The sequence below is a fragment of the Chamaea fasciata genome, unplaced genomic scaffold, assembly GCF_029207755.1.
Source record: "Chamaea fasciata isolate MVZ Bird 193981 ecotype frontalis unplaced genomic scaffold, bChaFas1.0.hap1 SCAF_1, whole genome shotgun sequence".
NCBI lineage: Eukaryota > Metazoa > Chordata > Aves > Passeriformes > Sylviidae > Chamaea > Chamaea fasciata.
Window position 1 is genome coordinate 95409960 of NW_027094086.1, and position 16589 is coordinate 95426548.

The 16589-nt window shown below is 39.0% G+C and overlaps 1 protein-coding gene across 4 annotated transcripts in view; it reads left to right on the forward strand.

Moving 5' to 3' along the window:
- Positions 1-16589, forward strand: part of TPPP (tubulin polymerization promoting protein) — an 89373-nt gene that overhangs the window by 35243 nt on the left and 37541 nt on the right. For all 4 annotated transcript variants that reach the window (XM_066190076.1, XM_066190084.1, XM_066190056.1 and 1 more), the window contains exon 3: positions 13073-13226. In XM_066190076.1, coding sequence (XP_066046173.1) covers positions 13073-13226 — 154 coding nt within the window. The remainder of the gene's footprint in view (positions 1-13072; positions 13227-16589) is intronic.

Genomic DNA, 16589 nt, shown 5'->3' on the forward strand with positions numbered 1-16589 from the left:
CTGAAAACCAGTCTGCAACTGGAAATATTTACTTGGAGGGTAGGGAGGAATGTCCTGGAGCTGGAATGTCCTCTGTTACCTCAGCTATCAGACAGCGTTTTCTGAATTTCTTGGCCAAGAAATACAAGTAAACTTGCCCTATCCTGGTGCAATATGGTGATTAACAAACAGCTGCCATGCCTGAACAGTAAGTGAATGTGCTCTAATATTCAAGGTTGTGTTATTCATCTGTTTTCCTTCATTTTTCTTGTCATCAGCCAGGGACTTCTTTTCTGTATATTGACCAGTGTAATTTCTGAATTAGGATGGAAGTTTTGTCAGAGTTCTCAAGGAAACTAACCCAAACATCTTTCTCCTTAGGAACAAGCAATAAAATGTTCAAGTTGTACTTGTAGTTTTACTTGATCTTCATAGTGATTTAAAAAATGGGTCCCCATAGTACTCACCCTTTGCTTTGCCACCATTTTGCATTGTACTTTGCATGCTGCTCTGATCTGGATTGGCTCAGTGTAGGAAAAATGGCTAAAAAATTTGGTAGTCATTAAATTCCTGTCTGGCAATTAAAAATCCCTCATAATATTAGACATTGTAAGGATACACAGCTAGAGTTTTTGCTGAAGCATCACAGTATCTGAGGAGGAAAACAAGAAATTCCAGGAAAGTCAGTAGCACATAAAAGTAGAGTTTTTGATTTAATGTAATTTTAAGGAAAAGCTGAGAAGAAAAACAATTTTGAGTAATATGTTGCTAGACAGAAGCTTGGACGCTCACTGTTGTTCCATAATAGTTAGATTCAGTTATTATTCTGTCCTTTGTGCAATGGTTTACTTTCAAAGTCCAATTCAGTTCTTAATGAAGGCATAGTTTAAGCTCTAATATCTTCAGACTTAAGATCTTACTATGTCCTGTCCTATTTAATAATGCCTTTGTTCTTTGTCCCCCTGAGTTTGAATTTTCTGTAAATCTAGTAAGATGTCATACCATATAACCATTTGTAGTGGTTTGAAAGCAAAACAAATGAGACGCTCCAAGCCAGAAATACAATTTAATAGGAAGAAAGGAAAAAAAAGTAAAAGAAAATAGATGCAATAATACAAAAGACCACTAACAGAGTCAGAATACAACCTGAACAGAGTGATGGAAGCAGTCCAGATGAGGTGGTCTTCCTGAAGCAGTGATCCCGTAGAGAGGTCTGGTAGCTCGGGTCCTCTGGGAATCCACTGGGTAAGGGCTGCCTCTACTGTCCCAAACCCCACATTATATCCAGGTGAGAATGCTTGGTTCCTCCCCCTGGGCAGAGCATCTCACAGTGGGATGATGAGTCATGCAGGGGGTCCTTGATGGCCCATTAAAGACAGATAGCTCCTGGAGGGGGTTATCTATGAGTCATGGGCAAGGCATTTGATGGGCCATTAACAGAAGATAGCCCTGAGGGAGGGGGCCTGGGAAGAGCACTGCCCCCACCTGGATTCAACAGTTCATGAAGGTGGTGATAGAATGCTTTGTGCACATCCTGTAGTACAACCCAGGACACCATTTAATATCTAGTTCTTAGATAAGAAGCTTTTCTGTTCTGCGTCTCATTAATAATAACAGCACTGTCTTATGTAACTCTATTTTCTATTGTAAAAATTCCACTTTCTATTCTCCTGTCAAATGTCATGTCTTGTTTTTGGTTAATTGGTCTCATCAAAAATGATAATGTCCTCCCTCAATGTCGACTCAGTCAAAACCTTGATACAGTACGTAGAGAGAAGGCAGTAAGGAAGGCTACTGGTTACCAAAAACCTGAGGGTGCTAACGTACAAGTTCATGAGGTTGTGTCTCTTTTCCTATCTCTGAGTGCCATGTATTTATATAAATTCGGGTTAGTAATGTAAATGAAGTCCTGAAAAATAGCCAGTAATCTGAAAGCTGTCCTTGAAAATATTTTTCTTGTCATACTTATGAACAATTTTATATGGTTTCTGTGGATTAACTGCTTGGAATCAAATCCATTCACTCCTGCTTAGAGGATGTTTCGCCATGCAGTGTTGACATTACTCATGGTCATGGCTTGTCACAGTGTTTTAGAACAGTGTTTGTGTTGGGTGTTGTTTCATTGTACTTTGATTGGCCTCATTTTTAATCAAATATTTTCACACTAGGTGTGAAATCAAACAAGAGAATCAAAATAAACCCAAATGCTGGTGTCCTGGTTTAGGGCAAATGTGGGAGGAAACCTCCAAATGGGGGTCCCTCTAGAAAGCAAAATTCAAGCAGCCCCTCCCACAACTGGTTTGGGAAAAGATTTCCTTGGAGAAAAGTGGAAAAAACTGTTTATTTAGCAAGCAAAGTATTCACAAGCATTAAAAAAAAAAAAAAGAAGAAAAAAAAGAATATTATCAAACAATAAAACCTCTCAGTACTCTGAAGAGATGGCAAATTCAGAAAGTCCTTGTCATGAGGCTCTGGTGCTGGAATACAGCATCCCAGTCCCAGTGGGCCACAGGTGTGAGCTCCCAGTGTTTTTCTGGGTTTTCAGTCCAGAGCAAGGCCGATCAGTTCCAAGAGAAAGAAAAGCCGCAGTCCAGGGAATTTCTCTGCCTCAGCTAGCTAAAAAAAAGCTGTCCAAAAACAAAGGAGAGCTCTCTCTCCCACTGTCTGTCCCTGCTGCAGACAAACACAGTCCGTGCGAAGGACATGAGGGAGCAAGTGCAGTTTCTGATAACAAACTCCACGCTTCTTTCTCCCTCCCTTCGTTCTCGGAACCAGTCTTAAAGGTGCAGAACTTAATATCCAACATAAACACAACAGATGACTGGGGATAAAAGCATCATAAAGTCACCCCAGGGCTGGTTTGGGGTTTTTTTTTGTTCTGGGACATGAATGAGACATGTCAGCTCACATGGGATTGCTGGTGATCTGTAGAAGGATGCCTTATCTTTATATCCTACTTTTCTTTCCCTGGGTTATCAGGCAGTGTGTTCATGTGCACTGCTTTAACTGGTGGAGAAAGTATGGGTGATGTTGGTTCTTTGCTCTGTCCTCTCAACTGTAAAGCATTTGCCCTAAGCCGCTGCACTTCAACAGCAGAAAGAACTTTTGAAATTGCAGTGATTGTATCAGCTTTTTCAGCTCTCTGAAGATAAAATAGTAAGTATTATTATATGAGAATAGCTTCTTGCCACTAGCTTGTGTGGTAAGCTCAGCCTGTGGAAGAATGACAATGAAGTGATTAGCTATTAAGAATGCATAGTAAATCTTCAATTATTCTTAACTGCTTTAATTTATTTATTTGAGGCTGACTTCATGAACACTATGGCATCATCCTCTTGGATTTTTGTATTTTGGATGTGCTCAGCAGCGTCTCTGGCAGCTGTGCACTGTGTTGGGTTATTACACTGTGGTTAGTTTCTGCTCCCTTCCCCTATGGCCTGTGTGTATGTCTAGCCTAGTCCATAACTTTAAGATGACAAGAACCAAAAAGAACAGCATATAAATTGAGCCTTCTAGAGAAGAAACCACCATATATGCCAGAAGCCTGATTTTGAAGGCATTGTCTTTCTCTTTCAGCACTAGTTTGTCCCCTATCATATGTGTCTAAGACCTCTCTGCAGCCTCTTTTTTGAATTGCTCCTAATTTCCTTCATCTTTCTGTACTTTGGCTAATATTCCTGCTAGTTTCACTCACCCATGCCATGTCCTTTAATGTCTTAACTTCCACCCAAATTGAGCTGTCAACTGGTATGAATCCTTCATCCTCCCAAGGGGTGGATTTCTATGTTACTGAACAATGTTATCTGCAAGTTGTATGTCATTTATTGGATTCTTTCACAGGAGTATCCAGCATTCTAAGGAGTGATAAAATTATTGTCTTCTCTCTGTTGTGTGTGTAGTTTTTACGTTCTTTGGGTAGAGTCCACAGGATTGACAACTAGAAGATGGATATCTCTCTTCTATTACAAGGGAAAGCTGGAGTACTCCCAGACTACTTGGTAGCATGTTTCTTTTTCCAAAGTCTGGTCCATGCCTGTCATGCCAAATACACTTGCAAACGCCTTTAATATAAGTTGGGGCATATGCTTTCTTCAGGCTTCACAGAGTTTTCCTTGTACTTCTTATCAGTAGCTAACCATTACATGAATCTTCATGATTAAGTATTCAAATGTAAATTATTTTTGTTCTCTTAAACTTAAGAAAACTCCAAACAAAAGTGAAATAATTGGATTCTGCTACTCTGTTTAGCTAATTTAGTCTTTTCCTCTAAGCTGTATATAGCTATCAGACCTACTGGCTGCTTGGACTTTCTCTTTTCCTCATCCTCTGTAAATTCCATTAAATCTCTTTAACCCCTTTAACTCATTCTGGGATTTGCTTTCTTTTGGAAGCTTTCACTCAGTAATGTTTTTGCCAAGTCGTATTCTTTCTCCAGTCCCTCTTTGTTTCCTTCCCAATACTATTTTATCTAATAGGCTCATAGCCTATACTTGGGTTTGTCTTCTTTTGAATTTTGGATTTTATTTTAAAGGAAATGAATTTTCACCATGAGTGAAGCACATAGGATAGGAAAAAAAGTCAAGAGGAGAGACTTGTAAGTCTTTCAAGTATCATAAATAGAGTTTTCATAAGAGAAGCCTAAAATATTTAAGTTGCAGTGAAGTCTAATCCACTGCTAGTTTAGTGAGCTGTTGATGTCCTCTTGCTTCAGGTTTTCACAGCTCAGCAGCTATCCCAGTTTCAGATACTTAGTATAAACTAGGCATACTCTGCTTTACCTTTGCTCATTAATGAGACAAAAAGCACCAGGAAGGAAAAACTGTCCATTCCAGGTTCAGTTCCTGAGTGAATGATCTGAGGTGTTCTGCCCTTGAGGCCTACTCCCAGGGAGGTTTCTGTAAGTCATGACTATTTGCAGTGATATCGTGAGAGAATTTTGTACTGCACTTTGCAGTGGCTTGTCTTGTTTTTCTTTCTTAGAAAAACTGATAATGGTGTTCCCTTGTGGTCATGGGGTATATGAAGCCATCTAGTCCAACTGCTATACTCTGACTTGGCCAAGATGCTATCTATTTTAGAGAGATTAATTGTGAAGGTCATCTGGATGTCCTTGTTGTCAGTCGTACTCTTCCCCTCGAAAGAATTCACTTGGAAATAGGCGTGCATTCAAAGGTGCTTGTGTCCCAGAAGTGATCGCTGCTTTAGCTGAAGATCTCTGTTGTAGCTTCTTCCTAGGATCATGTTTTTGAAAATATCTTCCATGCCTTTTTCCTCACAAGTTGCCAAATTATACCTGCTTGCATTAACATACAGATGTCTAATTTCAGTATCCCAGTTTTACCCATTAATTGGGCAGAAATCTGTTGCAAAGTGATATCTGAAGTATTGTTACCTTAATTTTTTTTTTACCATGTCTCTTTAGAGCTGTTAATTAGTGCAGTGCAAATACCCTGATAGTATTAAAGTAGTTTTCTTGGCTTGCTCATCTGTCTTCAGCTGAATTTTTAAAATTCATACACAAGCCTTTGCTTTGGGTTAATCATACATTCGTCCATTTTATCCAAGAAAATGTTCCCTTTTTCATTTTTAAGGGGTTTTTTGCACTATATATCTAAGGGGGGTTTTATTCTGTTCTTGACTGATAGATAGCAAAAACCAGACCTTCACAGGATGTCTTCAATACTCCATTAGATTGCAAGGTTCTACTAGCCTGGTTAGCTACCTAGGGAGTATTACTAGTACCTAGCTATTTCTTGGCTATAAATTGTCATGCTGATAGTCCACAGAAATTCTGAGCTGTGTAAAGAGAGGAGAAAGTGAAAATTGTAAACTACAAAAAGAAAAAGGTAAACCACCAGCCCTGCAGCATAATCTGCTTCTTGGTTAAACAGCCTTGGACTTTGTGGTGATAATGTTACAGCAGACATTCTTAGAAAAAATTACATCTGTTAGATGAGTGTTGTGTTTTGCAGAGACTGGTACAAACCTATTTTGCTTCAAGGAATTTGAATTTGTCTGTGGTACCTTATGATTGATTGTCAAGGTGTGCAGTACACCTACCACGAGCAGTTGTTACCGACATACATTAGGTTTATAGACCACATCATGAATGTAACAGTGTCTTTTTCAGTGTGCAGCTACAGCCTAATAGATCCCAGTCAGCCTCTCCAGTGGAGAAACTGCTTGAGAAGAATTCAGGCAGCAATCAGGCTCACTCATCCACACACATTACAGGCTAACTCAGCAGAGAAGCAGAAGGCTCCCAGCCCCAGATTAATTCCAGCAGGCCTTTATTCCATGTGCTGAAGGTGAAAGCAAGAGCCAAAGGGAGTGATCATGTGCATTTTGTCAGTTGTATAGTGTCTCAGGTTCGCGGGTGGTACAAGGGGGGCAGGGCAGGGGGCAAGTGACACTAGGGAAGACAGGAGTTAGACACCAGGCCCCATAGCCAATGGGGAAACAGGGAAAGGGGATACCGTGGAGGGGGTGATGGACTTGTGAAACCCAGGGAAGAGATTGCGCAGTGTTTGTGAGGAACCATGGGGGAAAAGCCTATTATTACACCTGGGAAGGGTATCTTTAATCTTCGATTTTCCCAGAGAAAGGCAGTTGGAAATTCCTTTAAGGACACAAGGGACTCCATGCATGAAGACTTGGTGTTTTTACAAGTAGCAAGGAAGAGAAAGTGTCTGTTCTACTAAACAAAGAAGGGTGAATGCCCTGGGCCATAAGAGTAATAATAATAATAATAATGAAGTTGCTGCTGTAAAGTGGTAAATAAGGAAAATCTTTGAATGAAAATCGGTAAGTTTCAGCTGTAGTGACTTTTTTTAGTATGGCTTGTTAAGATAAAAGAGAAGCAGCTAAAGTTTGAAGTCAGGGCTGAATGTCATTAGGGAATACGCCTTTGGTTAGCCCTTAGGATAAAGCACCTGACTTATGGTCTTGTTCTCAGTGATGATGCCTTTATATGATTAATTTGAGTAATTTTTAATGTTGGCTTCTGATAAGTTAGAAATATTTCTTAGTATTAGTTAGAAGTTGCCTACGTAGATGTGGGAGCAATAGTGGTAAATCAGAAATAGCCTGATCAGGCTTATTGTGCCACTAAGTCAGAAACTGTGACAAATAAGCTGCTCACGTGTTCTCTTACCAGCGTGGTCCCTCATTCTGTTTCCTGAATGAATGAGACTGCCTTGGAAAGGGAATAAATATAGGAAGTACCCAAAGTCCTGTTCTAATTTACAAGAAAAGATGCTGTTGAGTTTTACTTGACTGCTCAGTTGATCAGACTCCCAAGTCTCTGGTGAATTTAGAATTGCAAACAAAACCCCTCCTGTTGGAATTTATGCAAAAACATTTGTTAGGGTCCCACTTCTAGGTGTGGTGTTTTTAGACCCTTGTCCAGCCTGCTATACTCCTTAGACCTTTGTGAGTAGAGGACAGTTTCCACAGTAGAACAGTCCTGGTTATTGTATCCTGCTGTAATCCTCTGACATGCTAAAAAAATAGAAGCTTTTCTCAGTAATTCTACATCTTCTTTCCTATCTTCAATGTAAGAAAATAGAAAAGTGTCCTTTTGTGATTGGAATTGGGGGTGACTTTTGGTAGCTTGGAGATTACAGCAGGACCTATTAAGTTGTAAACTTTGTTGTATTAATACTGAACTGTTTTAGTGTTGTGGAGATAAAGATCTCTAATAACCAGCCAAGGATTTTGTGTATTGGGTATATGGAGTGTAATTGTGTAGCTTTTCAGTTGAAATTGTGGACAACTTTTAATCCAAATAGTATTCAAGTCCATAGTATGCATTTGCAGCAGTGCACTTTCACATTTAAGAACTTGGGGCACTGTTATTAGTAATATTTGCAAATGAAAAATGCATCACTTGCTGTTCCAATCTGCTTTGGGCCAGTGTTTGAAACTTTGCACTTTTTTTACTGTGCTACTGTCCAGACACAGAACCGACGCTTTTATGTAGGTGAACTTGGGCTCCCAAGAGCAAACTGAGGATTTCAAACTTCAGTTCAGAGTCTTCCAATATGTAGTGGCCACATGTGGAGAGACTTATCGAGGAAGGGGAAGTGATGGGAAGCTTCCTAAAATTCTTCAGAGTATATTCATTCTGTTCCCAAATGTAAGCATAGACACAGGAGGCTGTCATTATTGTACCGTGAACATGGTTCCTGCCACTGAAGGATGATGCATTAGAGTAATTCTGTTTGTTGTAAGAAGCAGAGCTTAAAATAGAATGGTATGTAAGAATGTATCCTTTCTAAACATAAAGGTTTCTTTTTGTCATAATGAAGTATAGGGCTTTAAAAAAAATTTATTATTAATGTCCCTCATATATTTCATTCTTTTCATTGAATTGGCCAAGCTTATGACACCTACTTATGTAAAAGCCTTTTTTCCCTCCTACCTTCCCTTCTTTGTTGCTGTTTTCCATTTTGTCTTATTTTTTGATCAGTTTTAATTTTCATTCTGATGCCTTGATTTTTTTTTTTAACATACAGTTTTTTATCTTCTTTCTATACTAACTCTCTGGAATGCTAAACCTAAGAGATGAGTGTTAAGAGCTGAGTGATCACCCTTGGCATACTTAATTGTAGACAAATTTGAACTTGTAACACTTGGAAAATGGAAGTGAATATATTTGTTTTGTTATTCCCATGGAAACAAGATATTTATAATGAGCTTCTAAAAACAAGTTAGAAATATACACAAAGAAGCTGGTTCTTTGTAGCAGTTGCTTAATAGAATGGAAGTAGTTTATCTGGGGGCTCATGGGTTGGGGTTTTTTTCTTAAGTTCGTGAGTTCTGAAATGCTTGTACAAGGAAGGGATTTCCTGAATGTGAACCGGGCATTAAAAATGGTGAAAATAAACTGGGGTATGACAACCTTGTGTGTTATGCTGTGTTAATAGTATTAGAGTTTTTCATACAGTTTGTGTTGGAGAGAGCCTTTTACATGTCATCCAGGTAAAACACCACCACCTCGCCCTCGCCCAATGAGCAGGGACATATTGCATGAGATCAGCTTGCTCATAGCCCCATCTGACCAGGGATGGGCCATCTACTGTTTCTCTGGACAACCTCTTGCAGTGTTTCACCATCCTCCCAAAAATGTCTTCCTTAGATCTAGTCTGAATCTACCCTGTTTTAGTTCACAGCCATTACCTTGTCCTATCACAACAGCTCTGCGAAAAAGCCTGCTCCCATCCTTCCTTGTGAGGCCCCCTAAAAGCTGCAGTAAGGTCTTCTGGAGCCATATCTCCATCAGATTGAACAATCCCAACTCTCCCAACTTTTCTTCATAGCAGAGGTGTTCCTTCTCTCTGATCAACTCTGTGGCTCTCCTCTGGACTTGCTCCAACAGGTCAATGTCTTTCCTGTGCTGGATTCCCGAGAGCTAGATGCAGTGTTCCAAGTGGGCTCTTACCAGAGCAGAGTAGAGGGGCAGAATCCCCTCCCTCACCCTGGTCCCATGCTGCTTTTGGTGCAGCGCAGGATACAGTTGTTGGCTTTCTGCGCTGGGAGTGCATGTTGCTGGCTCATGTCCAATTTTCCATCCAATAATACTCACAAGTCATTCTCCCTAGGGTGTTTTTGTGGACCTGGATTGGAGAGAGTGTAAATCAAGGTTTGTTGAAAGACTTTTCCTCTGTCATTTCTACCTACTCAGTCAGTGGTCTCCTATACATTAAACCCATGGCTGTATAGACAGAGGAGAGGGGAGCATGATGTTCTGGTTAGTAATCATGGTGACAGCAACTGCTCAGAGCTCTTTGAGACCTCTCTCTAGAGACAGGAGGGGGTGTAGGATTGCTGCTTGGTAATTTAGATGCTGGTACATGGCATACATGTACCATACCTCACATACCAAAAGTGCAAGAACATGTTGTATTCCTATGGTTTTCCACAAGACTTAAGTTGCAGCTTAAGAATTTTGGAGTTAAATATGATGCTTTACAAGTGGATATGATAATATTGTAATAGATGAGGGATCGAGAGGGGATATTTTTGGAGTGTAGAAAAAGATAACAAATTTCAAAATTAAAGCTGTTTTATCTAGGAAACTTGGGACATAGTTGCAAAAATTCTTTCACTTCCAATCCTATTTTTAACATCCAATTAATGTTGTTTGCTGATAAAGAATATCAGCTACGATGCACATTTGCTTCTCTTTTGGAGTCCAGCTGCAATACTACGTTCTACTACACATCATATATGTGCCCAATTTGTGGTTATACCTTAAGCTGAAGGGGGAAAATCCACTAATTTCCTTGCCCCATGTAAGTAAAAGGGAAAAGACCAAATGTGAGAGGTAGGTATACCTGTGTCTTAGACCAAATGTTCTTTGTTCCTCTTGGAAGCCATATTTATGTATTTTTTCCTTTTAATTCACACAAAAAAAGTTATGCTCTTCTATTGAATAAGTGTGCAACCAAAAATTCTTCCTGTGTTACTTAAACCCTGAGATCAGTTCATTTGTTTAGAGTGTGGTGCTAATAGTTACAAGGTCATGGGTTTGGTCACTTCAGAGTTGAACTCAGTGATCCTTGTGGGTCCCTTCAGGCTCAGAATATTCGGGGAAACACAGATAAATCAACATGAATTTCTGCTGGTTTTGCTGAAAGTGATCATTCTCTTTTCCATTGCGATGATCCTGACTAGTGATCCAAGCTAAGCCTATGTGCTACAGAATGGCCTGTATGCTGGACTTGGCTCTGAGTCTGTAGAGAATTTAGGGCCTTAGAGTGTTGTTATGCTGAAACCTTGCATTGATGGCCAGTGCTTTCTTTTTTTAAATGAGAGGCAAAACAAAATGAAGTCTTGACCTCTTGCGCTGCTTAAAAGTTCTTGGACATGTTTCATCAGAAGAGGGATGTTCATCCTATTAATGAGAATCCTGGAGAAATTCCAGGTGGTTAATTGCAGTTTATTCCACCTGTCTTTCTGATTAATGAAATGCTGGATTATATTCTTTATTTCTACTGTCATGATGTTCTTTTACCAGCTAATTCTATGAGATACTCCAGCACATGCTTTACCAAAAGCAGACAAGTAGTTGCAAACAGCAATGTTTGGTCAAAAGACACATCAGTTTTATTTTGTGGAGGTTGCTGATGTTTGCTACATATTGAAAATAAAGAATTGAAAGGCTGCATTGAAAATAAAGAATGCCAGTAATGAAGAATTATGTCAAGAGTTCCCTTAGTACTGAATTTTGTTGTGAATAACCAATTTCTCTTTGTTTTAAAGCCTGGGATAAAATTTCATTTTTGTTTAGTTAATTGAAGTAGAGTCACTTTCTAACTGTTGGTTGCTAAACCAGAAATCTCACTTCCCCTTTTCATTAGTGGAGGCATTCCCCAGCTAAGAGGGATTTGACCACTGAAGGTGTCTAAGAGAAGGTCAAAGATAAATCCATGACATATAGCTGAATTGCTCTTCACAATGGTCTTTTTGACACTTTAATTAAAATTAGATTTCTATATACTGCTTTTCTAGCCCAAGATTTCTGTTGCTGGTGCACACTTTGTCTATCCTAGCATCTGTTGTTTATTCCTATATAAACAGCTGTCCCTGTTGAAAAGACTGGTCTGGGTTGTGTGGTGGTGCTTGGTTATTTTTTCCCCTGATTTGCTTGAAATGTTCTCTAAATTGGCATAAAAAGAAATGCTCAAGTAGCAAACAAAACTTGTGTAGTAGCACGTTTCCCAGCAACATGTACTCTCAAATATTGCTTTAACTTTGAGAGTTTTGTAATGTTGTGAACATTTTCTGCTTCTGAAGATGATACTATTTAAGATTATATCAGCATAAGTGTCAATGCATCTTTCTGGAAATGGATCTATTTGATCTGCTGAATTTTAGTTCAAAGTATATGGCTAAATTTTGCGGTGTAAATTCTTATTCAAAAGATTAGAGTGTCTGTAATTTACTAATACAGGAAAAGATGTGGTTTGTGTCTGCTGTAATTCATAACAACTAAAAATAGTTGTTTTTTGTTTAATGGTGAGTAAACTCACTTATGCTGTTGCTTCATACATGAATTTTAAAATGAGGAACACTAAAACTAGGTTAATATTAGGGAATTGAGTGGAACAGTGCATGCTCCACAATGTTATCTCCTGCCTAAATGGAATATTTTAAAATACTAGAAAACAGACATGTATTAACTTCCTTTTGGTTAAACGCATCACTGTAGTGAAAGCTTTGTAACAGTTCTATCAACTGAAACCTTTGGTGTGATGGACCAAAAAAGATCTGCAGGAATGACAGTGTAAACTGGTGTTTGTAAAGTGTGAATTTCCTATTCATCAGAATTTGCACCACACACCTGTACAGCAACATCTTCTCCATTAAAAGTAAAAATAAGTAAGTAATTTACTAATATGAAAATACGATCTTCCTATTAGTGAAGAAAGCAAGTAAAATTACAGCAAGTATTCAGCTCCAAATTTCTGGCAGGTTTATAAGTTTACCAGACTGTCATATTGTGTTTTGTGTGTACCTTTAAATGTTTTTTGAAGATGATGGTCTATGAAGGAAAAACAGGTATTGAATTTAAATTTGTAATTTAAAAACTTGTCAGTCTTCAACTGAGGAGGAATTTCAAGTTTTTAAATGCTTTTCAATAGTTGCTTTACGCAGTAGCAGAATAATTCTTTTTTTGTGAATACATGAATAGTGACTTATAAATAATATGATAACCAGTTATTCAAAGAGGAATAAAAAATAGTAAATAAAAAGACTTACCTAAGATCCTTCAGTTCTTGTCTTGCACATGCAGGCTTTATAAGTGATCAACCAAATGAGACTGTATTTAATTTTATGAGCTGCAGCCATTCCCAACAGTAGACCCAGTCGGGAAGTCTATGAAATGCCATCCTACTGGTGTACATATAAAAATAAAGTGGTGTTCCTGGGATATGTTTTATTTGACACCATAAATGGGCTGCATGGGTCTTCCTGTTCTGTTGCTGTGTTCTGTTGTTCACTGTGGTATATTGAAACCACTCTGCTATCCTTGAAATGCTTTTTGTGCTCTCTTGTAATTTCTTTCAATTGCTGTGTGTTTCAACAGGGGAAAGTCTGTAAGAACTATTACTTTTGAGCAGTTTAAGGAAGCTCTTCAAGAACTCTCCAAGAAGCGATTTAAAGGCAAAAGTGATGAGGAAGCACTTCAGGAAATGTATAAACTAATTGAAGGAAAAGGCCCAGGTTTAACTGGAGTAACGGTATGTTACTGATCTAATGGACAGATTGTTTCTACCTGTCCTTTGTTCTACTGCAGTGTTGTTATGTTCACTATTTCCCTCTACAATGCACAAGTCCAATTTCTTTGTGAGCCTGAAGGCAGCATTTGCTAACAGAATGGGAGCAAAGACTGCAACAACTGAGTATTGCACTGCTGTGTGTTGTTGTGTGGCACTGTCATTGCTCCTTCTAGGAGTTGTACTACCACCTAGTAGCACCTCAGGAGTATCCAGAGGTCTTATGTATGCTTAGAACAATCAAAAGTTCACGAAGAGTGGTGTATCCAAATCAAAAAGAGTGGAATGACATTAGAGCCTCAATGAAAAGTTGTAAGATGTTCTGTGAAATACCAAAAAGCAATGGTATCTTAAAATACGTTTAATTACACCATGTGAATCCCAAAACACTGGAAATCTGGGAATAATTATCATGTGCTCTGGTCTTTGTTTCTTGTTTGTTATGAGAGTTATGGTGTTCTTTATTTTTAATTTTAAAATATTTGTATTAAGCTTTGTATGTGAAAAAGAAGCTATAAAGTGTACTGTACATAAGCTTGGTTGTCCTTTTAGATGCCCAGGCTAGGCAAGCTTTTATCCAGTGTTTTAGGAGATACCAGAGTGTTTACCATCAGTTTGAATAGTTCTGTCGGTTTAGTTTATCTCCTTAAAATTTACGATCCTCCTGAATTTTGCCTGTGAAGCTGTGAATGAAAATACAATCTTTTCAGAAACTGGTTCTCTACAAATGATCAGTGTAAATATCAAGTCGAAAGATCTCTTTTGAGTTGTAAAGTAAGTCAGCTTTTTACAAGGTTTTATTTTATTACTCTTCTACCCCTATTTAAAGGAAGTGGTAATTTTGATACAGACTTAAAATATTGAACCTTCCTTTTTGTTCTTCACTTACCTTAATAAATTTGAATAACTTCTTTATCTGTTTAGGGATTCTTTGAATTGTGTACATTTTTCTAGGCCTCACTCCTTATTCCATTTTTGATATTTCAGCAGGCAGACATTGAAATGATCAGTGTCTGCTACTAATGGAACCGTCTCTTTCTGTGTGGGGGACATGGATGAGATGCAAAGTAGTGTCATACAGGTTCTGCAGAAGTATATGAGTGTGCCAGCAACAACAGGAGAAGTGTGGAGAGGGAATATAAGCCAGTGATATGAGCCTTGGCTTTTCAATATGTGCTGTTCTGGGAGAGTTGAAGAAACGAAGAAAGGAGGATCAGAATATCTTCTTCTGCTACCTGGAAAAGTAAGGTGCAGGAGGCAGAGCTTTAAAAAGAGGGAGATTGCAGGCTGGGAGTGTGTGTATGTAAACCAAAGCATACGTAAAACCAAGTTTCATGTTTGTTTTCTCATGCTGATTTAGTTCCTGGATGCTAAAAAAGACTTGCAAACTTGGCAGTTAAAGATGTTAAAATAAATAAATTAATACATGGTCACTCTCCTCCTGCAGCCCAGGAGTGCAGATACGAAATCTCTGTACAAGCTTTTAATGCTTTATTTACTTTGGGAAGTTAATATTGTGGAAATTTTATGTTGTGCTGCTTTCTGTGTGGTTAGATAAAGTTACATTAAGCTTTTCTTAAAAGGTTTAGGCTAAGTTAGTCATGCCATGTAGTGTGTGCTCTGCTCTGTAAAACTCTACTGTAGGTCGTGTAGATTTAGTTCAGGTTTCAGACAGAAAACTTTATGTGACTACTGACACATGAAACATATTAGGGAAGGAGTTGAAAGCATGGTTAAGTGAAGCTTGTGGATAAGAATGCTTCAGCAGCACATGGGGAATTTTGTGTGTTAGCTTCTTATGTTCTGTTCTAGGTATTTTGGGGAGGTAGGTGGCAGGGGCAGTAGGTCTGGACTAAATGGCAGCCTGGGGAAAGCACTCCTTCAGCAGGACAGTTGGAAAGTTTGCCTTCACATGTGACAATGAGGCGCTTAGTGGATGTTGTGATAGAAGCGATAGAAGATTTTTTTATCTTTTTCTGTTTATTTTGTCTTCTGCAGAATGTTGTAGAATTACAAAAATCCCTGCTTGTGGTTGATGTGGTTGGGAAGGCTCAGCAGCCAGACATTGAAACCAAGTGAATTTTAGGCTGCTTTCTAATCTTGGAACAGAACACGTATGATTTACTTTGTCACACAGGAAGAAAAACACAGGGAAGTGATAAAGGTTAATGAAGCCAGTGGCTTTATTAGCTCACTTGGTAGTGATCTATCAATAGAATATACAGTGCAGGTCTGTGACTTAGACGGCTTGTAAATAGACATGTAAATGAAGTCTAGGCCCTCTTAATTGTCCTCATTCCTACACAAAGGTTACAAAGAACAAAACTGAGGTTCTTTCTTTTCTTGTACCAAGAGCTGGGTGCCATAACAATGTTGAATGCATTTCTGTGCCTCCTGGGGAACAGATCCATGCTTTGCTCATTGTTTGCTGTTAAAATAAAATCATTTGAACTTCAGTATATATTCATTAGGGTCCTTGACATAGAAATGCAGAACAATTTCAAGGGCAAGGAATCTAGGAATGATCTCATTGAAACATTCTACTTACAAGAGCGCTAACTTAAAGCCAGATCAGGTTTTTCAGGACTCAGTCCAGTCAGATTCATGATGAGAGGAGTGTGGGTGGCAGGGCAGTACAGCAGCAACAGCACTTTAAAAGCTGGATGATGGATGCTCAGGAAGATGCTGATGTGGACAAGATCATATTTTCATCAAAATGTATCTGTTAGTGCAAGAGCAAGGCAGCCCACAGAGTGTGGTAAATGAGACCAAAGAGTTGTTGCAGCAGAAATGCAAAGAGGCCTAATAATTCCACTTAAGGCTGTGTAGCTCTGCTTGAAGATTATACAGAGGTAGTCTGAAAAAGCTGCAGAGCATGGTCTGGACATGCATCTGCTGCTGCTGTCCAGCACATAGACATCCATTAAGATGTAGAAGAAGTCTGCAGAACTGCCATTAGCACATCAGAGTCCTTGTCTCTATTAGGAAGAAGTCCTAATAGAGCATCCACATTGCATGGTTCAGAGAGCTCCTGTGTCTTCCCGGAGGTCAGGGCGATGGTAGCCACTCTTGTGGAAGATATGCTGTGGTCAAGGTCTTGAGATTCCAGATGGCGGGAGAAGATGAAGACTGATGTGGTATTTGTGGAAAGCCCCAGCTACACAAGGTGAGGAAGGAGTGACAGCTGGAGACCAATTAGACAGAGACTATTGAGATAGATAAGGCTGAAGCCACAAGCTTCTGGCAACAAAGTTACAGATCTGTTCCACCTGCAGTTCTTCAATTTCAGAATACCTATAGTATCTTGAGCACTGGTGAGGATCAACA